Source organism: Delphinus delphis, chromosome 14, assembly GCF_949987515.2.
Source record: "Delphinus delphis chromosome 14, mDelDel1.2, whole genome shotgun sequence".
Taxonomy (NCBI): Eukaryota; Metazoa; Chordata; class Mammalia; order Artiodactyla; family Delphinidae; genus Delphinus; species Delphinus delphis.
The window spans coordinates 70,923,492-70,948,208 of NC_082696.1; the positions used below are offsets into that span (position 1 = coordinate 70,923,492).

General features: G+C 39.9%; 1 protein-coding gene across 1 annotated transcript in view; it reads left to right on the forward strand.

The window, feature by feature from the left end:
- The window catches only part of ME1 (malic enzyme 1), a 193,151-nt gene that overhangs the window by 12,228 nt on the left and 156,206 nt on the right, over window positions 1–24,717 (forward strand). Inside the window, exons 2-3 of the mRNA XM_060030292.1 lie at window positions 17,762–17,895; window positions 24,158–24,307. Of these exons, the coding sequence (XP_059886275.1) occupies window positions 17,762–17,895; window positions 24,158–24,307 (284 nt within the window). The remainder of the gene's footprint in view (window positions 1–17,761; window positions 17,896–24,157; window positions 24,308–24,717) is intronic.

Sequence of the window (24,717 nt, forward strand, 5' to 3'; positions counted from 1 at the left end):
TCTTGATTACTATAGCCTTGTAGTGTAGTCTGAAGTCAGGGAGTCTCGTTCCTCCAGCTCTGTTTTTTCTCCTCAAGACTGCATTGGCTATTTGGGGTCTTCTGTGTCTCCATACAAATTTTAAGATTTTTTGTTCTAGTTCTGTAAAAAAATGCCATTGGTAATTTGATAGGGATTGTATTGAATCTATAGATTGCTTTGGGTAGTATAGTCACTTTCACAATATTGATTCTTCCAATCCAAGAACATGGTATATCTCTCCATCTGTTGGTATCCTCTTTAATTTCTTTCATCAGTGTCTTATAGTTTTCTGCATACAGGTCTTTTGTCTCCCTAGGTAGGTTTTTTCCTAGGTATTTTATTCTTTTTGTTGCAATGGTAAATGGAAGTGTTTCCTTAATTTCTCTTTCAGATTTTTCATCATTAGTGGATAGGAATGCAAGAGATTTCTGTGCATTAATTTTGTATCCTGCAACTTTACCAAATTCATTGATTAGGTCTAGTAGTTTTCTCATGGCATCTTTAGGATTCTCTATGTGTAGTATCATGTCATCTTCAAACAGTGACAGTTTTACTTCTTCTTTTCCAATTTGTATTACTTTTATTTCCTTTTCTTCTCTGATTGCCATGGCTAGGACTTCCAAAACTATGTTGAATAATAGTGGTGACAGTGGACATCCTTGTCTTGTTCCTGATCTTAGAGAAAATGCTTTCTGTTTTTCACCATTGAGAATGAGGTTTGCTGTGGGTTTGTCGTATATGGCCTTTATTATGTTGAGGTAGTTTCCCTCTATGCCCACTTTCTGGAGAGTTTTTAGCATAAATGGGTGTTGAATTTTTCCAAAAGCTTTTTCTGCATCTATTGAGATGATCATATGGTCTTTCTTCTTCAATTTGTTAATATAGTGTATCACAGTGATTGAATTGCATATATTGAAGAATCCTTGCATCCCTGGGATAAATCCCACTTGATCATGGTGTATGATCCTTTTACAGTGTTGTTGGATTCTGTTTGCTAGTATTTTGTTGAGGATTTTTGCATCTATATTCATGAGTGATATTGTTCTATAATTTTCTTTTTTTGTAGTATCTTTGTCTGGTTTTGGTTTCAGGGAGATTGATGGTGGCCTCATAGAATGAGTTTAGGAGTGTTCCTTCCTCTGCAATTCTTTGGAAGAGTTTGACAAGCATGGGTATTAGCTCTTCTCTAAATGTTTGATAGAATTCACCTGTGAAGCCATCTGGTCCTGGACTTCGGTTTGTTGGAAGATTTTTTTGCGGTACGTGGGCCTCTCACTCTTGTGGCCTCTCCCATTGCGGAGCACAGACTCTGGATGCACAGGCTCAACAGCCATGGTTCACGGGCCTTCATGGTTCATGCCACTCTGCGGCATGTGGGACCTTCCCGGACCGGGGCACGAACCCGTGTCCCCTGCATTGGCAGGCAGACTCTCAACCACTGCACCATCAGGGAAGCCCTGTTGGAAGATTTTTAATCACAGTTTCAATTTCATTATTTTTGATTGGTCTGTTCTTATTTTCTATGTCTTCCTGGGTCAGTCTTGGAAGGTTATCCCTTTCTAAGAATTTGTCCATTTCTTCCAGGTTGTCCATTTTATTGGCATAGAGTTGCTTGTAGGAGTCTCTTAGGATGCTTTGTATTTCTGCAGTGTCTGTTGTAACTACTCCTTTTTCATTTCTAATTTTATTGATTTTAGTCCTCTCCCTCTTTTTCTTGATGAGTCTGGCTAATGGTTTATCAATTTTGTTTATCTTCTCAAAGAACCATCTTTTAGTTTTATTGATCTTTGCTACTGTTTTCTTTGTTTCTATTGCATTTATTTCTCCTCTGATCTTTATGATTTCTTTCCTTCTGCTAACTTTGGGTTTCGTTTGTTCTTGTTTCTCAAGTTCCTTAGGTGTAAGGTTAGATTGTTAATTTGATATGTTTCTTGTTCCTTGAGGTAGGATTGTATTGCTATAGACTTCCCTCTTAGAACTGCTTTTGCTGCATCCCATAGGTTTTGGAGCATTGTGTTTTCCTTGTCATTTGTCTCTAGGTATTTTTTTTTCCTTTTGATTTCCTCAGTGATCTCTTGGTTATTTAGTAACATATTGTTTAGCCTCCATGTGTTTGTGTTTTTTACGTTGTTTTCCCTGTAATTGATTTCTAATCTCATAGCGTTGTGGTCAGAAAAGATGCTTGATATGATTTCAGTTTTCTTAAATTTACTGAGGCTTGATTTGTGACCGAAGATGTGGTCTATCCTGGAGAACGTTCCTTGTGTACTTGAGAAGAAAGTGTAATCTGCTGTTTTTGGAAGGGGTGTCCTATAAATATAAATTAAATCTATCTGGTCTATTGTGTTATTTAAAGTTTGTGTTTCCTTATTAATTTTCTGTTTGGATGATCTGTCCATTGGTGTAAGTGAGGTGTTATAAAGTCCTCCACTATTCTTGTGTTACTGTCGATTTCCTGTTTTATAGCTGTTAGCAGTTTCCTTATGTATTGAGGTGCTCCTATGTTGGGTGTATATATATTTATAATTGCTATATCTTCTTGGATTGATCCCTGATCATTATGTAGTGTCCTTCCTTCTCTCTTGTAACATTCTTTATTTTAAAATCTATTTTATCTGATATGAGTATTGCTACTCCAGCTTTCTTTTGATTTCCATTTGCATGGAATATCTTTTTCCATCCCCTCACTTCCAGTCTGCATGTGTACCTAGGTCTGAAGTGGGTCTCTTGTAGATAGCATATATATATGGGTCTTGTTTTTGTTTCCATTCAGCGAGCCTGTGTCTTTTGGTTGAAGTATTTAATCCATTCACATTTAAGTAAATTATCAATATGTATGTTCCCATGACCATTTTCTTAATTGTTTTGTGTTTGTTTTTGTAGGTCCTTTTCTTCTCTTGTGTTTCCCACTTAGGGAAGTTCCTTTAGCATTTGTTGTAGAGCTGGTTTGCTGGTGCTGAATTCTATTAGCTTTTGCTTGTCTGTAGAGCTTTTGATTTCTCCATCGAATCTGAATGAGATCTTTGCCCCGTAGAATAATCTTGCTTGTCGGTTCTTCCCTTTCATCACGTTAAATAGGTCATGCCACTCCCTTCTGGCTTGTAGAGTTTCTGCTGAGAAATCAGCTGTTAACCTTATGGGAGGTTGTGTATGTTATTTATATGTTATTTGTCGTTTTTCCCTTGCTGCTTTCAATAATTTTTCTTTGTCTTTAATTTTTGCCCGTTTGATTACTATGTGTCTCAGCATGTTTCTCCTTGGGTTTATCCTGTGTGGGCCTCTCTGCACTTCCTGGCCTTGGGTGGCTATTTCCTTTCCCATGTTAGGAAAGTTTTCCACTGTAATCTCTTCAAATATTTTCTCTGGTCCTTTCTCTTTCTCTTCTCCTTCTGGGACGCCTATAATGTGAATTTTGTTGCATTTAAGTTGTCCCAGAGGTCTCTTAGGCTGTTTTCATTTCTTTTCTTTCTTTTTTCTTTATTCTGTTCCACAGCAGTGAATTCCACCATTCTGTCTTTCAGGTCACTTCTCTGTTCTTCTGCCTCAGTTATTCTGCTATTGATTCCTTCTAGTGTGTTTTTCATTTCAGTTATTGTATTATTCATCACTGTTTGTTCTTTAATTCTTCTAGGTCTTTGTTAAGTATTTCTTGCATCTTCTTGATCTTTGCCTCCATTCTTTTTCCAAGGTCCTGGATCATCTTCACTGTCATTCTGAATTCTTTTTCTGGAAGGTTGCTTATCTCCATTTCATTTAGTTGTTTTTCTGGGGTTTTATCTTGTTCCTTCATCTGGTACATAGCCCTCTGCCTTTTCATCTTGTCTGTCTTTCTGTGAATGTGGTTTTTGTTCCACAGGTTGCAGGATTGTAGTTCTTCTTGCTTCTGCTGTCTGCCCTCTGGTGGGTGAAGGTATGTAAGAAGCTTGTGCAGTTTTCCTGATGGACGAGACTGGTGGTGGGTAGAGCTGGGTGTTGCTCTGGTGGGCAGAGCTCAGTAAAACTTTAATCTTCTTTAATCTGCTGATGGGTGTGGCTGGGTTCCCTCCCTACTGGTTGTTTGGCATGGGGAGACCCAACACTGGAGCCTACTTGCGCTCTTTGGTGGGGCTAATGGCTGACTCTGGGAAGGCTCAGGCCAAGCAGTACTTCCCAGAACTTCTGCTGACAGTGTCTTTGTCGTCATGGTGAGACACAGCCACCCCCTGCCTCTGCAGGAGACCCTCCAACACTAGCAGGCAGGTCTGGTTCAGTCTCCTATGGGGGTCACTGCTCCTTCCCCTGGGTCCCAGTGCACACACTACTTTGTGTGTGCCCTCCAAGAGTGGAGTCTCTTTTTACCCCAGTCCTTTCGAAGTCCTGCAATCAAATCCCGCTAGCCTTCAAAGTCTAATTCTCTAGAAATTTTTCCTCCCGTTGCCAGACCCCCAGGTTGGGAAGCCTGACATAGGGCTCAGAACCTTCACTCCAGTGGTGGACTTTTGTGGTATAAGTGTTCTCCAGTCTGTGTGTCACCCACCCAGCAGTTATGGGATTTGATTTTATTGTGATTGTGTCCCTCCTACCATCTCATTGTGTCTTCTCCCTTGTCTTTGGATGTGGGGTATCTTTTTTGGTGAGTTCTAGTGTCTTCCTGTCGATGATTGTTCAGCAGTTAGTTGTGATTCCAGTGCTCCCACAAGAGGGAGTGAGAGCACGTCCTTCTCCTCCGCCATCTTGAACCAATTCTAGGTTGACGGTTTTCCTTCAATGCTTTAATAATGCCATTTCTCTTCCTCTTGGCCTCCCTTATTTCTGATGAGAAATCTGCAGTCATTTGAAATGTCATGTGTATGTGATGTCATTTTTCTTTGGCTCATTTAAAGATGTTTTCTTTATTTTTTAGTTTTCAGCAACTGAATATAATTTTTCTGGGTTTGGATTTCTTTATCTTCTTGGGGTTTGCTGAGCTTCTTGAGTTTTTCAGTTTATGTCTTGTGCTAAAATTGGTATGTTTTTAGCCATTATTTCTCCAAATGTTTTTTCTTTTTCCTCTGCTTTTGGATTCTGTTGAAATAAGTAGTAGGCCTTTTGGTATTGTCCCACAGGTCCCTGAGCCTCACTTTTTTTTCAGTCTTTTCTTTTTTCTTTTCAGATGGTTAATTTCTAATTATCTATCTTTAAGTTAATTGAGTCTCTGCTCTTATACCTCGTTTCTGTTCTTGAGCCCATCCAGTGAATATTTTATGTCAGTTATTGTATTTTTCACTTCTAAAATTTCCATTTGGTTTTTTATAGCTTTTCTTTCTTGGCCAAGACTTTTTATCTTTCCATTTGTTTCAAAATGTTTGGCCCTTATGGTTTGTGGCATAGTTGCAGTAACATTTTAAGTCTTCATGTGATAATTCCATTGTATGTGTCATCTCAGGACTGGCGTTTGTTCATTTTTTTCCCTTTGAGAATTAACACTTTCCTGTTCCTTTATATGCTGAGTAATTTTTGCATGTATTCTGGATATTTTGCATATTAGGAGACTCTAGGTTTTGGTTAAATCCTCAAGGGAATGCTGTTCTTTTTAGTTTTTTGCAGCCACTCAACCTGGTTAGGTCAGTTTGAAAGTTGGACTCACCTTCTATGGGTTGTGGTTCCAGTATCAATTATGTTTTCAAAGCCTCCTTTGTAGTTTTGCTTGGATCTGTTCACCATGTGTACTGCTTAGTGGCCAGTGTAGGATCTATGCAGCGGTTTACTCTATAGTTTAGTTCTGAGGTCCTTTGTTATGCTGTTTAAGATCAGATCTATACATGCATAGCTTAGAGGTGACCTCAGGAGTTTATGTACAACTTTATGAGATTACTTTCTTGAGTTTCCTTTTCTCTGTGATCTTTCTGATACTTTTTGTCTTCTTGAGGTCCCCCCTTTCCAGCCCAGTAGCCAGAAAACTGGGCCTTTAGTTTCCCCGCTCTGCTATGTGTTTCCTCCAGGTGCGTTTGTATCTGGGGCCAAGTTTTACTGGAAGACAGAGAAAAATGCAACAGACATTTGACCCATGATCTTGGGACCATTGCTCCTTTGTTTAAAAAGAATGATTTTCCTCCCTCAGTATTTTAGACATCTGCAGTGGCTCCTGCCACCCACTATGGGATTGCCTGGGGGTTGGGACTGGAGAGAATGGAAAATAATAGTGAATCTCCCTCCTCTGTGACCTTTGAAAGAGTACCCTTTTCTGATTCTTGGACCAGAAGGAGAAATCTTCTGTTGGCACTCTTTTTGCCTGCACTCAGTTGCATTCGCAGCCTTTGTGCTGCTTTTTGAGTCAAGGTCAGTTGATTACAGAGGGATATGAAAAAAAAAAAAAGCCAGGTCATACTGGAGGGAAAACTCCAAGAAATGTCACTGATGCTTTGGTGGTACCTTGGATTCTGGTCTTCTTCCCCAGTTCTTCTCCTACCATTTACCCTTCAGAGTTTTCACATGGCTGCTCAGTGCATTGTACGCAAGGTCTATAGTTGGATTTAGTGGGAGAGACAAGGAAAAGTATGCTTATACCATCTTGCACAGGACCAGAACCCTTAGATTGTTATTTTAAAGGTGGGAATGTGTGAAACTAAGTCTAACTTGATTTTAAGTTTCAGAGGAAAAAAAAATGGGGGAATCAGCTCTCAAATGTTTATTCACATTTTTTTTGCCCAGTTTACTGGGGACATATTTTCTACAGCCAAATAAATATTAGTAATAAAGGTTATTCTGTGGAAAATGGTTCATTTCTATGTAGAGTTCTGTGGAAATATTTCTGTATTCTAAGGATTTAGAAAGATGATTTTTTTTTTTTTTACATCTATATAGTACTTCACTTCTGTTCCTCTTCATGTTATGATGAAAAAAATACTACAGAAATTACAAGGTTCAAAGTTCCTTGGTGGAGGTGGGTTGCAGGGTGGTTATGCTGGTTTGTATTATAGCTTCATCTTTCAGCATAGCTGCTCATAGGCCCTGGAATATAGTTAAGTATTCTGCAAAAAAAAAGTTTATTGAAGGGATAAAGGAGGGATCATTCTTGAAGTCATTCTTATAGCTCTGTTCTACCTTTCAGATGTGGCCATAACCTCTCCACAGGTCACATGCCACTTGAGGGATGTTTATGCTGTTGGGTGTGTGTTGGAGAATCTCTTCCCTTTAGTGAATATAAGGATGACCAGTGTATCATTTAGAATTAGACTTTGCGGGCTTCCCTGGTGGCGCAGTGGTTGAGAGTCTGCCTGCCGATGCAGGGGACATGGGTTCGTGCCCTGGTCCGGGAGGATCCCACATGCCGCGGAGCGGCTGGGCCCGTGAGCCATGGCCACTGAGGCTGCGTGTCCGGAGCCTGTGCTCCGCAGCGGGAGAGGCCACAACGGTGAGAGGCCTGCGTACCGCAAAAAAAAAAAAAAAAAAGAAACAACAACAAAAAAACAAAAAAAGAAATAGAATTAGACTTTGCTACATATAACAAACAAAAAACAACAAAACAGCAGTGACTCACTTAAGACCTAGCTTATTTCTCTTTCACCCATGAAGGAACTTGGAGGTAGACAGTCTGGGGCTGTTTGGTGGGTCCACAGAGTCATCAGGGACGTTGCTGCTCTGCCGTCTTCAAGAGCACTTCTTGGTCCTAACCAGCTATAGGTTTATAGACATCATCTACTCTTTCCAAGCTGGCCGCTGGAAGAAATGAGAGGAACACAAGAAGGCCTCCTTTCCAGTGGAGTCAGCTTTCTTTAAGGAGCCTTTCCCACAATGCACGCAACAGTTCTGCTTCCATATCATTGCTCAGGACTTCGTCACGTGACCGCATCTCACTCCAGGGGAGTCTGGAATGATAGTCTTTCACCTGATACATGACTGCCCTACGTAATATTAGGATTTTCTTGCTGGGGAGGAAAGGGAGAACAGATGTTACAGTAGGCAACTGGCCGTCTCTGCCCAAGCCAGAGCTGCCGGAAACATAAGGATAGTGATTTAACCAATGTAAATAAGAAATACGATCATCTTATTCTTGGAAAATGAGATAAATGGTTCTTAATATGTTTTAATATCCTTACAGGTTCACTGTATAAAAATAAATATACAAAAATATGACAGGCTCGTTTCCCTCCCATTTCTGTGCCCCGGCTCGCTGTTTTCCCTTGCTGGGAACTGCTGCTTCTGGTGACCGGGGTTTCCATTATAGACCAGAAATATTCTACAAAGTGTGTTTTTAAATATTGTTTGAAGTTAATTTTCATAAGTTGTCATTGATGTAGGGTATGAATCCCTTAGTGTGGTGGAGAGGAGGTGGTGGTATACAGAGAACGGGCGCAGTTGGGGGGAAGTGTGTGAATCAGACGGAGACGCGGAAAACAGGGAGTCGTGGTCCCCGGCTGAGTCCTTTGTTAGTTGCCTGGTACTCTGAAACTGGTTCTGAAGCATGGCTTTATCTTTCTTCACTGAGCCACCTTGAGTATCGGGATTCCTCAGTGTAGGAGTCCCACATCCTGTGTGGTGAGTGCTGCCGGCTCCCTGGTAGCATTTTCATGAGACGGCATAACTCACCAGGAAAACAACAACGACAACTAGATTTAAGGTTTAAAACTTTAACTCGTCAACAGGGCTTGCCTCTTTCATCATTCTTCCCACAGCTGGTGTTTCCTTCACTCTGCTCTCTTCAAGAAGCCACGCTTTTCTGCATCGGGGTTTGTGCCTCTCTTTCCGGCATTACCACCTCCAGCGTTTCAGCTGGTCAACCCCTCCTCTTCTACTTGTCCTTAGATCTCAGTTGAACCTCACTGCTCAGTGAGCTCTTCCTTTTTAACCCTCCAGATGAACTTAGATCTTAAGTTTTGCCTTTTCTTTCCCCTGTACTTATCACATTGTTATTTTAGAGTTATTTGTGTCTATTCCTATAATGTCCTGTTAAGCTCTCTGGACTGCAAACTTCATGAAGCTTTGCACCACATTTAGCATGTCGGTGTTCCACTGGTTTAGTGCCTGTAAGCATTGTGAGCTTTCGCTCAACAAATACTTGTTGAAAAATATTTGGTGAGATGATGATTAATTCTGTATCCACTTGACTGGGCCACTGGGTGCCCAGATGTTTGCTCAGATATTATTTGGGGTATGTCTAGGAGGGTGTCTCTGGATGAGATTAACATTTGAATCGGTAGACTGAGTGAAGCACACTTCCCTCCCTCGTGTGGGTGGGCCTCATTCAATCAGTTGAAGGCCTGGATAGAACAAAAGGGCTGACCCTCCTGTGAGTAAGAGGGAACCCGTCTTGCTGGACCGCCTACAGGCTGGGACACCCGTTTTTTCCTACCTTTGGACCTGACCTGAATCTTTGGCTCTTCCTGGGTCTTGAACTTACTGGCCTTCACACTAGAACCATACTATTGGCACTCCCGGTTTCTCCAGCCGTTGAACTTGGACTAGACCTACACCATTGGCTCTTGCTAGTCTCCAGCCTGCCGACTTCAGATCTGGAGACTTGTCCAAGGCTTCCATAATTTCAATGCCTGATCGTAAATTTCTCCATATGTATGATGTATATTCATACACCCTACTGGCTCTGTTTCTCTGGAGAACCCCGATCAATACAGTGAGCTTCACAATCTTCCATAAAATAACTCTGAGAGGAGATAAAATGTTTCTGAAAATCTCAACTGTGGATCTGAAGTAAGAAAGCCATCTTGTGGTATTTCTGGGAATATCATGTGAAGTATACATCCCTTAGGACACCGAAGCATAATTTTCTGCAATAGTTCTTAACATATTTTTTGCCAAAGTCCCCTTTGGAAATTTGGTGAAGTCTGTGACTCCTTAAATCCCTGGTTTAAATAAATAGTGTTTGAAATAAAGAGTGTTACAAAAGAAACCGATTATATTGAAATATAGATATCAGAATATTGAAAAAATAAATGTGGGATATTATAAGATATATTCCTCTTTATCAAAGACTTAAATAGCAAGATAATATATTTAAATACGGGCAATTTAAAATAAAATTTTGTAAAGAGGTCAGTATGAAGGTCATCAATATGACTAGACTGTATGCCTGTTTATGTTATAAAACAACCATATTTTGGGTCTAAAACTACTGTAATTTCAAAGTGATGATAAACATAAATGATATTTCAAGATATATGTCACAGATGTAATGTGATATGAAAATATTTGTTATTTCTATTTATGACATAATCACAGGAACTACTACTATTTCTCTTCTCCCTTCTTTTATAATGGAAGGAAACACTAAATTTCATACAGTTAGTGAGAAAAGATGTCCACATTTAAAGATTCCTGAATTATACCCACTGATTCCTTGAGGGTCTGTGATTATTAGGTCCTTGGACCTTAGGTTCAGAACCTTTGGTAGGGTTCTAAATTGGGTCTTCACAGAAAGTACTGACAGGGTCTCTAAAAACTGATTCTTAAATTCAGGAGTTTTCTGACAATACCAAGAATGTGAAGAATAAAAGTCAGTATTTACTTAGCTCTTGTATGTTCATGGTTTTGTTTTAAAAGTTATTATTAGTAACTCACGCATTTTTATCAATATAATACTTTATAATTCACATAGGATGCAAAAATATCTGGTCTCATTTTATCCTCTCAGCAACCAAACGGGACACACATAACATGCACATCTACTGTGTGTTCCATATGTTTGATTACTCCTATTTAGTAGATGCGAAAGTTGAGGAGAGCCTGCATTTAACCCCAAGCACTTTTAAGTACCTGCTCAAAATCATAGTGTTAAATAATATCTCCTTGTGAACCAAACTTGGATCTAAATCCAGATAGTATGCTCTATAGACTTATATTGCCATGAATTCATATTTGTTAGTGAATTATGTGTGTAAATTTAAAGTGCGTGGATTAATGGAACCTATAATATATTCAAAATGTACTAGACAGCTGCCTACAACAAAGAATTATCTAGCCCAAAATGTCACTAGTGCTGAGGTTGAGAAACCTTTGTTTAGATGAAGGTACTTAAAAAAAATCCTCACAAACTTTAGCACTTAGGCTGACAGGTAGAAATGTCTTTTTGTCATACCAAGTTGATCTTGAATACCTGGTTCAAAGTCATTTTAAAAAGCTGTTACAAGTGGATTAATTTAATTAAATAATCTAATGTATGTGTGGAAAGCGCAATTGTTATTTGAGAGCTTTCAAATCATGAGCGCTCTATTAGTGCACATATGAAAAAATTTTAGTTTGAATTTGAATTAGGTGTGTTGGTTATTCAAAATAGAGCTACAGAGAACTGAACTATGTGAAACTGAAAAGTTGTTTCAGATCCATATATTTATTTGTTTATTTAAAGTTGATCGAGGCACTGCTCCATCCTGATGTTGGATTAGGGGCTGTCATACAGATATGAATAGCATGGTGCCTGTCCGTCAGAAGCACCTAGATCTCTGGGTGAAATAGTAGTTAAACAGAAATAATGAAATATGGGAAGTTCCACGATAGAAGTACGTGGTGCTGTAGGAGAACACTGGAGGACACCTCCCTAATCCAGAGAGAAGGAGGAAGGCCACCGTTCAGGAATCGGCAAGGGTCATTAACAAATGCATGTGTGATTTAATTGGTAACTCAGTGTATTGGGTTGCTGTCTACTTTGAGGCTGTAGATTCTTCTACTACCTCAAAGAGGGAGGAAATCAAATGAAGGCACAATAGACAGTTATCTTGTGGTCCTGATCTTTCGGGTTCACTGTCTTGAGTATTTGCTTTACATATTATCATAGGCATATTTAGAGGGTTTTGTCTGAGTCACATGTATAATATATTTGTTAGAATAGCGTGAATGTCCATGTGATTACTAGAGACTCTTCTGGCGATGGGTATTACCCATTTGCTTTGGATTATTCATATACATTTCAATCCGTGATCTTAGACTTGGTTTTATCGTTTGTGTACATTGGTAGTTTCAATAGTTTATTAAGAATTACCAGTCTGCTTCCTTAACAGGGACTTTTCTCTACTGTGAAATTTGCCTTAAAACTTCTTTGAGAACAGTAGAACTCCATTCTGTTGAAAGGATTTTGAAACCTTATTAATGATTTTAAGACTTATGTTTGGAAAATGTAGTGTTGACATTGATGGTTAACAATTTCTCAGCCTTACAAGGAATCTATAAAGTTCTGACTTTTAAGTAAGAAATACTTGACCTAATTAAACATCTCATCTGATATTTTAAAAATCCTTTTGCTCCCTTAGGTAGAGGTGTTCTTTCTTTTTTAAAATTGAGCAAACATCACTTAAACTACGATGTAGTTATACTTGCTATATCCTGTAATACCTAGATGAAATAAGTTTGGGGTGTTGTACAATTATGATATTTTCTTATAAGTTTTAGGGTATCTAGGGCCAAGTGTATTTTAGATATATTTTTATAATCATTACTTATATCAGTTTAAATTACTTTATATCAGATATCTGTAAGAATTAATTGCTATGTAATAAAGCCAAATATTTTTTCTTAAAGATGTTAATATATTGATTTTAAATAATTGATTTTTCTGTCTCTTAAAGGAGACTATTACAAGAGAACTTGACTGCACAGCTGAATGCATTCAAAATAATCATATTTTTCTGATGTAAACTTTACCTTGGAAATGTATATTCCATCTGGCTGATGGTTTTTTTTTGAAGAAATGAGATTGTATACCACTAGGAAAATTTTAAAAGTTATTATCTATGTTGTCAATTAGAATTTTAAAAAAATCAATTTCAAAGAACAATTTTTGGCAATCTGGAAGACTTGGGGGAAGGAACCATTCAGTAGAATGTGTCGAGGGCAAATGTCCAGTATCTCTTCTCATTCTGTAGATATGAAATATGCACATAAGCTATGTTAATACATTTGAAATTATTATATTTAAAACTAAAGCTCAGTTTGATCTCTTTATTTCAGAGCAATAAATAATAAAAATGTAAAGGTCTCTCCTTTCGTACTCTTTACATATAAATAATTTCTCCCCAAAATTACTGTCAATGAAATTCTAAAACATTTTTTCATAAGAACTTTTAGGACAGATACGCCATATTATCTGTAATGTCACATTTATCAAATCTGTATGTAGTTCAGTCAAAATCATAAATTATGAAAAAATTTGGTAAAGAAATTGAAGACAAATTAGCTTTTAAAAAAGGTATTTTAAAATTTGGAATGTGAAATACATCCATAATTTGCTAAGCAAACTTTTAAGTCATTTTAATTATATTCTTTTCAGATGAGGAGCAAATTAGCTGCTGAATTGATTTTTTTATAGAACCTAATAAAATTTAGCACAGTGAAATTCACTCTTTCTGGTGTATACGTCTCTCTCTTTTTTTTTTTTTTTGCGGTACTCAGGCCTCTCACTGTTGTGGCCTCTCCCGTTGCGGAGCACAGGCTCCAGACGCGCAGGCTCAGTGGCCATGGCTCACGGGCCCAGCCGCTCTGCAGCATGCAGGATCTTCCCGGACCGGGGCACGAACCCATGTCCCCTGCATCGGCAGGCGGACTCTCAACCACTGCGCCACCATGACAAGTGTACAATGTTGTGTAACCAGCGCCACAATCAAGAAGAGTTCCACCACCTCGAAAATATTTCCTCGTTCTGCCCCTTTGCAGTCAACTCTTCTCTCCACTCCCCGACCCGAGAACTGATCTTTTCAATCCTTATAATTTTGCTGCTTCCAGAATGTCAAATGAATGAAACCATGCAGTATGTAACCTTTTGAGTCTGGCTTCTTTCATTAGCATAATGCATTTGCAGTTCATCTATGTTTCTTGTTTCGGTAGTTTTTCTTTTTTACTATTGAGTAATATTCTTGTGTACCAATGTAGCTTAGTTGTTTCAGGTTTTTTGCGATTATGACTTGCCACTGTCTTTTCTACTTCTTTAAACCTTCTTTCTTCACTTTTCTGCTTTGTCTTCTCCGAAACATATAATAGCAACTGTATAGTTATAGCAAATCAGTAATTGATGAATGATTTATTAATGATTAATGTGTTAATCCAACACATTTTTTGTTGATCACCTACAAAGTGATGGGTATTATTCTGGGCACTAGGGATTCACTGGTTGAATAAAACATACAAACATCTCTGCCCTAATATGATTATGGCTTCAAACATTAAAATTAATGAATTCTGTTATCATAATGCATTACCATACATGTAGAGATTATCTTAAAGATTTTTATGATTTAGGTAATGTTTTCCTTTTTGCCATTCAGCTTGATTATTTTTAGTCATTATACAGGGAAAAAAGAAAAACTACTGAGGTTCGTTGGAACATTAAAGATTGTTAGTGTGGAATATAGATCCTATTTGTTCTGTTTTTATGGCAATAGTTTCTAATAAATTACTCAGGACAAAGTTTCTTTCTCAGTCATGTTTGCTCTGTGCAAACATGGTTTCTAATATAAGTCTCCTGTTATGCCAGGAATTTTGTTTTCATTTTTGCTTGAGAGTCTCAGTTTTCTCAAGAAGATATACATAGATTAATTAGTAGAGTCTAGAAGAATAGTTGTCCTGTTTGTTGCCCTCAGCAGTGAAACAACATACCATTCTGCCGTCTAGGGATCTGGTCCAAAAGGTTTTTTAAGGAGGAAGGAAAGTAAAAGAAAGAAAAAGAGAAAAACAGGTTGAACCTAGAGTGTATGAGAACACTTTTAGGTAATTAGAATTATAGGTGATCTGGAAACCTAATATATGTATAGCTAAGCTTTTCAACTACATAAAAGACTTAGTAGAAGTCATTTGAAAGTTAGAACCTGCATGTGTACTTTGGATACAATGTCCTTTGTTGGATAGGCCCTGCAGGAGAACCCTAAGGTAAAAATTCTTTGAAACAGGTATATGTTACCTTAACTTTTTAATAAGGAGAATGTATTAAGTTAGGCTGTCACTGTCAAGTTTTAGATGTAACTGACCTGTTTATAAATTTCTGCAAAATATATTAATATGTCTTTGTTAGTATGAAAAAATGCAGTAGAGAGCTGGGATTATTACATTGTTCAAAATTCAACTTATTGTTTCTCTGAATACTTTTTGGGAAGCTGCTGGTTGGTAGGAATCACATTGATGTGTCATTCTTAAAGCTGCCGTATATATTTAAAATTTTTCAGGGGTTTTAAGATTTAAGTTTACATATTCATTGATTTTTTAAAAATTCACAAAGAGTAGTAATAGGGTATGAATCCAGTCATAGGACTTTAACTCTTTAACTTGGCCCAGTTCTTCAGATTTCTAAGCCCTAGTGGTTAGTTTGTTTTTGTTTAAGAGTTGAACTTGTACTTTAGTGTGTGTTGGAAAATTTGGCTAACAACCTATGGGAGTTTGTAGTTACTAAACATCAAAGAATATAGCAAGAGATATCCAGGTGGCGTTATCATTTACATGGCATAAGGTATGGTAAACCTGTTAGACTGAGGAATTGTTTCAGACCAAACATTGGAAAATTCATGTAAAAAGACTGGCTAATGACACCAATAAATGAGTTAATGCCTTTATAAAGTGAAAGAACGAGCATATGTTAGTACTTCCGATAATGAGCCTTATTCTCAGAATATCGATATTTTGATTATTATTTTTACAGGCAGATTTTCAAGGGCATAACATTCAAAAGTTTGCTGCTTCTTCACATATATTCATATGTTTTTGAGACTTTAACTGCAGCCTAGCTTTTTTCCCATTTTTAATTTCCAAGTTTTCATTTCAAGCTAGAGAGAAGTCTGTTGTCTTCTTTTCCAAGTACATTACTGTATATAATTCTGCTTCATTTCTAGGAAGCAGACATTTTACATTATATCTTTATATTTTAAAGTATTTTACTTTATGTCCTTATAAAAAGTTTTATTTTATATCTTTACAACAAGTTGTGCTTTTAGCAGGTGAAGTATGCCTTCCATTTTGTAGATTCCTTTTTCACAAAAACATCCCTTTCTGGTTACTTTAAATTTTAAATGTAATTTTACCAGGCTTGATAGGCTAGTTTCCTGAGCAGCAGTTTTAATGTTTTTAAAATTTTAATGTCAGTCTCTAAAATATTTAAAACTTTCTATTTTGTTTATCTTGCACGTTACTGAGGTCTAATGTCAGTTACTGTTCTGAGCACTAGGGATAAAGCAGTGAAAAAAAAAACAGACAAAATCCCCTGACCTCGTGGAGTTTGCATTCTGGTGGGGACACAAACCACAAATGAAACAGAAAATGGCATGGAAGGGTTCTAGCAACACCGCAGTGCCTCCTGGTGCGGACGGGGACGCCAGGCAAGAGGATAGAGAGGCTGCACTGGTCCGCTGTGCTCCAGGCATCTGGGAGGGGGTGATGGCACTAGGCACGGCTGGACACCCTGGATTATCCTCTCGGAGGGGGACCATCCTGCTGCTGTCCACGTGTATTAGAACTCCAGAGGACCCCCGGCTGGGCATGTAATGGGGCTTTTGTAGTGAAGGAATGGCTGCTGGTGGAGCAAAACATCTTGGAAACGGGCACCAGCCGTGCCCATAGCACGTGGAGCAAACCCGCCCATCATCACGTTGGGGCCAGACCCAAAGCAGTTAGTCTAATCTTGGGCTTCAGTATCTCCAGGGAGATACTAGTCTTCCAGATTAATGACTACTGGGTTTATCTGCTGTTACTTCCCGTATATCCTGGCCAGTCTCCTAGGTCCATTCTGGGTTTTTGTATGCACTCATCAGTTCTATTTTGTTTGCTTGTTTTTGAGCCTCATAGTTTGTAATGCTGTTGTTTTGTACAGTCAGTGTTCGTGTAAACAGATGATGTAGGTATAATAATAAGGCTCGAATGGGCTTACTGGGTGAATCTGGAAAGGCTTTAGAGAGGAGGGAGCGTTTGAGGTATGGCTTGAAAGGAGAGAAGCAGGAAAGGAAGACATTCTTGACTGTGGTATAGTGCAAGAAGAAAGGGGTGCGGCATGTCCAGGCAATGGTGAGAAGTTTTGTGTAACTAGGAGTGTATAATTAGTGGGAGATAGCTTGGGAGAGGAATGTTGGAAAAGGTACCGCAGAATCATAGATAAGGTGTCTCCTGACCTATTTTATAGACAGAAACACAGGAGGGGACTTCCCTGGTGGTCCAGGGGTTAAGAATTGGTCTTGCAATGCAGGGGACACTGGTTTGATCCTTGGTTGGGGAACTAAGATCACACATGTTGCAGGGCAACTAAGCCTGTGCGCCGCAATTACTGAGCCCATGTGCTCTGCAGCCCGCACGCCACATCTAGAGAGGAGCCCGTGCACTGCAACAAAGAGCCCGCATGCCACAACGAAAGATCCCATGTGCCGCAACTAAGATCTGATGCAACCAATGAATACATAAATAAATAAAAAAGAAACACAGCAGGTCGTGGGTGACCTACTCATGTTCATCATTTAAAAACCTTTTGTAATAACTACTGTTCATTTTTAAATTTAATGGTACTAATACTGATAATTATATCTTCTTTCATTTGCGTGGCTTCAGATAATTTCCTCCTATCCATTGCCTGATTTTATCCTAACGTTATCTAAGTGACACAGATCTGAAAATATTATCCTAATATTTAAAGGTGAGGAAAGTGAGGTGTGGAGCGATTACATGGTTTACTCAGTCACATGGCCACGCTTGGAGGGATGCCAGATCTTCTGATTTTCAATTCCATATACTTGTTGGATTTATTTGGTGTGTAGATACGCGTTTTGTCCTTTTCCCCCGTTGAATTATCGTGTTTTCTTTTTCTCCATAGGACTTGGCTTTTACCCTGGAAGAGAGACAGCAGTTGAACATTCATGGATTGTTGCCACCTTGCTTCATCAGCCAGGATATCCAGGTCCTTAGAGTAATTAAGAATTTCGAGCATCTGAACTCTGATTTTGACAGGTAACAAGTTCCTGAAGGTGATTTTTATATGTCTCATAGGCAACTGTCTAGTTTATTTTTTATCAGATGAGAAAGTTTAAATATTTAGTGCTTTGGAAAGAGTAGCCAACTTCTAGGAGGATTTGCCTGTAAATACAATGATGTTTTGTAAAAAATTTACCCTCTGTAGGAACATCTGAACAAATTAAAATTTTCTAAACTATATCCTGAGAAAGACGATTTTTCTCTTGTGATAAAGTTGTTGCTATGAAGGTGAATTACCAGGAAATGCCATTCCAAACTAGATGAAAGTGGCTTTGAGTCAGACACTAAGTACGTTGTAGGTGAGAGTGCACTTTTTCATCTTCCAAGCGTGGTTCCGACACTTTTGTGAATTTAGGTCACTTACTTTGTTTAGAACCCAGTTTCCATGTTTGTACAAAGATAAAGGTAACAAAGATAAAGTACCCTTGGGAATTCGCTAGCCCTAAGTTGAAATTCTGGCTGTATCTCACTAGAGCAAACCACTACACCCACTGCCATGACCATTGCATGTGCCTTGCCCTCTACTTTTTTTTTTTTTTGAGGGTTTTTTTTTTTTTTTTTTTTTGCGGTATGTGGGCCTCTCACTGTTGTGGCCTCTCCCATTGCAGAGCACAGGCTCCGGACGCACAGGCTCAGCGGCCATGGCTCAACGGGCCCAGCCGCTCCGCGGCATGTGGGATCTTCCCAGATCGGGGCACGAACCCGCGTCCCCTGCATCGGCAGGCGGACTCTCAACCACTGCGCCACCAGGGAAGCCCTGCCCTCTACTTTTGATGCTGCCTTTTCTTATTAAGGTGTTAGACCCATCTACACCTCAGTTTTTCCATTTGTGGGTTGAAGAGAATAATAGTTATTTGAAAATATTGTTGCGAAGGTTAGAAGAGAGAGCTAACCCAGTACCTAGTAAGTCTTCGTATTAGTCAGGGTTCTCCAGAGAAATGGAACAGCTAGGATGTGTGTGCGTGTGTGTGTGTGTGTGTGTGTGTGTGTGCGTGTGCGTGCGTGCACATACACATAATGAGAGGGAGGGAGAGAGAGGGAGGGGTTTATTGATTGATTTTGATTTCAGAGAATTGGCTCAAGTGATTATGGAGGCTTGGTCAGTCCTAAATCTCCAGTTGGAGCCCCAGGGAAGAGCTGCAGTTCAAGTCCAAAGGCAGTCTGCTGGCGCAATTCTTCTTTTGCTCTGGCATTGGAGGGAAGGCCAGTCTTTGTTCTATTAAGGTTTTCAATTGATTGGATGAGGCTCACACACATTATAGAGGGTAATCTGCTTTATTCAAAGTACACCAATTCAAATGTGAACTTCATACAAAAACCGCCTTCACAGAAACATCCAGAATAGTAGACCAAGTATCTGGGTGCTGTGTCCTAGCCAAGTTGACACATAAAACTAACCGCTCCTTTTCAACTTGGCACCCATGCACGTTTCCTTAAACCAAACTGAATCTCTGCATAAAGACAATAGAATGTCCTACCTCTGCCTAACATGATAGAACTATCCCAGGTACAACCGAAAACACACTCTTTCCCCAGAAGAGGATGTAAAGCCCTTGGTGCTATTTACTTTTCTCCTTGATATCTCTTGACTTTAATACTATGATGTAAAGTTAACTATACAGATGACCCTTGGGGACTTCCCTGGTGGCACAGTGGTTAAGAATCCAGCTGCCACTGCAGGGGACACAGGTTCAAATCCTGGTCTGAGAAGATCCCACATGCCTCAGAGCAGCTAAGCCCGTGCACCACAACTACTGAGCCTGAGCTCTAGAGCCTGCGAGCCACAAGTACTGAGCCCTTGTGCCACAACTACTGAAGCCCAAGCGCCTAGAATCCGTGCTCCGCAACAAGAGAAGCCACCGCAATGAGAAGCCCGCGCACAGCAATGAAGAGTAGCCCTCGCTCGCCGCAGCTGGAGAGAGCCTGCATGCAGCGATGAAAAAAAGACCTAATGCAGCCAAAATAAATATAAATAAGTAAATATATTTTTAAAAAAAGTACAGTTGACCCTTGAACAACATGGGTTTGAACTGTGCAGGTCCACTTATATTTGGATTTTTTCGATAAATGCATCTTATGGTATACTACATAATCTGTAATTGATTGAATCAAATGAGGAACTACAGATATGGAGGGCCAACTGTAAGGTTATATGTGGATTTTTGACTGTGTGGGGGTCAGCACCCCAATCTCCACATTGTTCGGGGTCAACTGTATTTAAATACTATGATATAAACTCAGTACAGCTTAGGTTACATGATAAAGGGTTAAGAGGGAAAAATTATATTTGTCTACATATATTTGTATATATATTACAAATATATTTATATACACATAAACACAAACATTCATAACAAAATAAGGAAGAATACACATGGTAATTATAGTCCTCATTTCTGTAACTGGTCACGTGATCAGAGCTGGTATTTATGACTACCTTCTGCCCCTACCCGTTTCACGCTTCCTTTGCCTTCAGCCAGCACCTCGGCCAGTCTTGACTCCTGACCTGGTACAGTGAGCCAGATCTTTGATTCTGGAGGGTCCGGGCCGTTAGTAGTCCTGTCTGAATTGGGTTGTTGTAGTTTCCCATTGACTTTAATCATGGAGACCCCCTAATGGATCTCTTGTATTCCAGACACCCTCTTCCTTACCTCCATTATGGAGTGGGAGTCCGATTTCCCCTTGAAGTCAGGGTTGGTCACCCCAGCCAGCACGGTAACTCCCTTCTTTGCCTGTTAGTTCGGAGGCACGCGGTGCCCAAAGTGGCCAGTGGCAGTCTTAACTTCCAGTTCAGTGGAATCATTGTCTCCTGGTGGAAACATTCCTCCCTTTAGAATGAACACTTCTAGGCCAGTGGAGCATCATGTCACAGGGACAGGAAGCAGGAATTTCGCTGGCGGGTTACTGGGGGATAATGGTGAGTGGTGCCACTTCCATTTCCACCCCTGTGATTCCGGGACCTGTGAATGCTGGCTATGGGAGAAGTAGAACCATATATTGGATGCGGATTCAGAGCGTGTATAACCTCCTGGAGTATCTTGCCCCAGCTTTACAAGGTGTTGTCACCTAGCTGGTGCTGTAACTGAGTCTTCAGAAGGCCATTCCACCATTCTGTCAAGCCAGCTGCTTCAGGATGGTGGGGACATGGTAAGACCAGTGGATTCCAATGAGCAAGGGCCCATTGCCTCACTTCATTTGCTGTGGAGTGAGTTCCTTGATCAGAAGTCATGCTGGGTGCAATTCAGTGGATGAGGCATTTTGTAAGTCCATGGAGGGTAGCTTTGGCAGAAGCATTGTGTGCAGGGAAGGTAAGTCTTCATACAGAATAAGTGTCTCTTCCAGTGAGAACCAGTGCCGTTCCTTCCGTGATGGAAGCTGTCCAGTGTAATCAACCTGCCACCAGGTAGCGTGCTGATCACGCCATGGGATGGCGGCATATCAGGGGCTCATTGTCAGTCCTTGCTGCTGGCGGATGGGACTCTCAGCAGTGTCTGTGGCCAGGTCCGCCTTGGTGCGTGGAAGTCCCTGTTGCTGAGCCCATGGGTACCCTCCATCCCTGCCATAGCCACTTCTTTTATGAGCCTATTAGTGATGACGGGGCAGCTGAGGACAGAGGCTGACTCAGTTTATTCAACATGTATATTTGCTTCTTAAATTCCTTCACCATCCCTTTCACGTATTTCTTAAGTTCTTCCTTCAGCCGCTTCCATTTTTACTTTATATTCTTTTCCTGGGCCATTTTATCAGCTGCCTCCTAGGAGCTAGTGATTTTCATGTTTTTATCACAGACTGTCCCTCAAAGATTTTTGTTTAATTAATTAATTTATTTATTTATTTATTTTTGGGTGTGTTGGGTCTTTGTTGCTGCGCGCAGGCTTTCTCTAGTTGTGGTGAGCAGGGGCTACTCTTCGTTGCGGTGCTCGGGCTTCTCATTGCGGTGGCTTCTCTTATTGCGGAGCACAGGCTCTAGGTGCGTGGGCTTCAGTCGTTGTGGCTTGCGGGCTCTAGATCACAGGCTCAGTAGTCGTGGCGCGTGGGTTTAGTTGCCCCGTGGCATGTGGGATCTTCCTGGACCAGGGATTGAACCCATGTCCCCTGCATTGGCAGGCGGGTTCTTAACCACTGTGCCACCAGGGAAGTCCCTGTCCCTCAAATATTTATTGAGCATCAACTCAGTGTTAGGTGCTCTTTGAGATACTGGGATTGTAGACAATGATCTCTGCCCTCACAGAACTTAGCTAAATTATTTTTTAAAAAATATTAAATAAAAAAAGTAAATAATAAGTAAATTATTTAATATGCTATAAAGTGACAAGTGCTAATAAAAAAAAGAAAAGGTAGAGCAGGGTACGAGGGATGAGAATGCTGGGGAGCGAGTGGGTAGGGTCAATTTGTATTGTCAGGATGGACTTCATAGAGAGGGTAGGTTATGAGCAAGTAATGAGAGGCAGTGAGGAGGTTAGCCATGAGGAAGTCTGAGGAACAGTGCTCTTTAGCTGGTAGATTCAGGGACCAGCAGGGAGACCTGCGTCTGGAGCAGGATGGGTGAGGGGAAGAATGGTAGGTCGGGAGAGCAGATTAATGAGGTCACGGAGGACAGATTATATAAAGACAGATTGTGGAGGCCACTGACGGACTTTTGCTGTTACTCCGAGTGAAAGGGGGAGCTGTTCAGGGTTTTGAGCAGAAGGTCAGCGTGGTCAGAGCTATGTTTCCAGAAGACTTGCTGCAGCGTTGAGAATAGAATGTAAGCCGGGAGAGTATTTAGGAGACTCTTACAGGCAAGAGATGATGGTGATTTAGATCCAGGGTGGCAGCAATGGAGGTGTTCAGGTTGGGATATATCTTGAAGCAAAGCCAACATAATCTCTTAATGTAATATAATATATTAGAGATGAGTGTTAGAGACCTTCCAGAGAAGAGGAGAAAATAGCAAAGAAACAGAAAAGGCATGATCAGTGAAATAGGAAAACCAGAGAATCTGCTGACCTGGAATTCAGGTAAAGAGAGTGTATGGAGCTCTAGGGAACGCCACTTGTGTCAGATATCCTGACAAGTAAACTAAGATAAGGTCTGAGGATTGATCATTGATTTGGCATTGATGAGTTCCGCATGGCGAGATCAGTGTTTAGCATGTCTAAAAGTCATCATCTTCTTCCCAGTTGTTAATTTTTGGGGTTGAAATAACTCATCTATTTGCCAGGCGTTAGAATCCTTGTGTCTCTGACTCCAAATTCTGTGCATTTTCAACTATTCCAGGGAACGAGAACCTCCCCCCCCTCCCCCAAAAAAAAGCTGGTAAGGCTATTAAGGACAATTTTGGAAGATTCTTTTAAGTTGCACCAGGCAGTTTGAGTTTTATTCTATAAACCATTGAAGGTTGCCAGTAATATGATAAGGTTGATATTTAGACATCCTCTAGAAAGAAAACTGCCTCTAGAAAGAAAAAGACCATTTGATATAAGTAAAAAGTCCCTTGAACTTGCTTACCTTAGTAATTTTTAGGGTCAGTGCTACATTCCTTACTCATTTTCTGCTTGTCGTTTCCCTTGGCCATTCAGTACTGCAGGGTAAAGTCTTTCTATTTACTTAATGTTTAAACTATGTCTACAGTGGTGTTTTCATTTGTCTTTGATTTGAAAATAGGGACAAAGTCTTTTCAAATATTAAATAAAACTGCTATTTCAGCACTGATTTTTTTTTTTTGGCTGCTTTGGGTCTTCCTTGCTGCATGCCGGATTTCTCTAGTTGTGGCGAGTGGGGGCCACTCTTGGTTGCGGTACGCGGGCTTCTCATTGCGGTGGCTTCTCCTGTTGCGGAGCATGGGCTCTAGGCACGCGGGCTTCAGTAGTTGTGGCACACGGGCTCAGTAGTTGTGGCTTGCGGGCTCTAGAGCGCAGGCTCAGTAGTTGTGGCGCATGGGCTTAGTTGCTCCGCGGCATGTGGGATCTTTCCGGACCAGGGCTCGAACCTGTGTCCCCTGAATTGGCAGGCGGATTCTTAACCCTTGCGCCACCAGGGAAGTCCCTCAGCACTGATATTAACATTTTGAATGACACTAGCTCAGGTTTATGGTACTTCATTTTTTGAGATGATTAGGAATACTTCCAAAGTCTTTTGATCAGATGTTTTCTGTGTGACCTACTGTATACTTTGTTGAGAAATGTTTAGTTAGATTTCTAACAGCTATTGTACAACTTTGTTGGAACGTAGATCTAATTATGTCCAATTTCCACAGGTATCTTCTCTTAATGGATCTTCAAGATAGAAATGAAAAGCTCTTTTATAGAGTGCTAACGTCTGACATTGAGAAATTCATGCCTATCGTTTATACACCCACTGTGGGTCTGGCTTGCCAACAATATAGTTTAGCATTTCGGAAGCCAAGGTATGTAAACTCTTAAGTACAATTTGTGTCTTTCTTTATTTTTTTGTAAAGTGTTTGCAATAATTAAAAAGAATTATGGAATGGAATTGAAGTTTGGAAAAATCTAAAACAAACATCATTTAAAAGAACATTTAAAAATATAGTGTTTTATTTCTGATTTAAGATCATGGGAAAGTATTTTTTTATAAACCAATTTATGTTTCCTTTTACAGACAATAAATGAGCTTTTTTTTTTTTTTTTTGGAAAAAGTAGTTGATCATAATTAAGCTTGGCTCTGAGATGGTAATTACCACTATTATGTTTGTATTTTACAAGTTAAAACAGAGATTCCCAATTTTCCTAAAAATAAGGAGTATATTGTTTCCTAAGTTCAGAGCTGGCATTAAACTGGCTCTTTGGTTGATTTCTT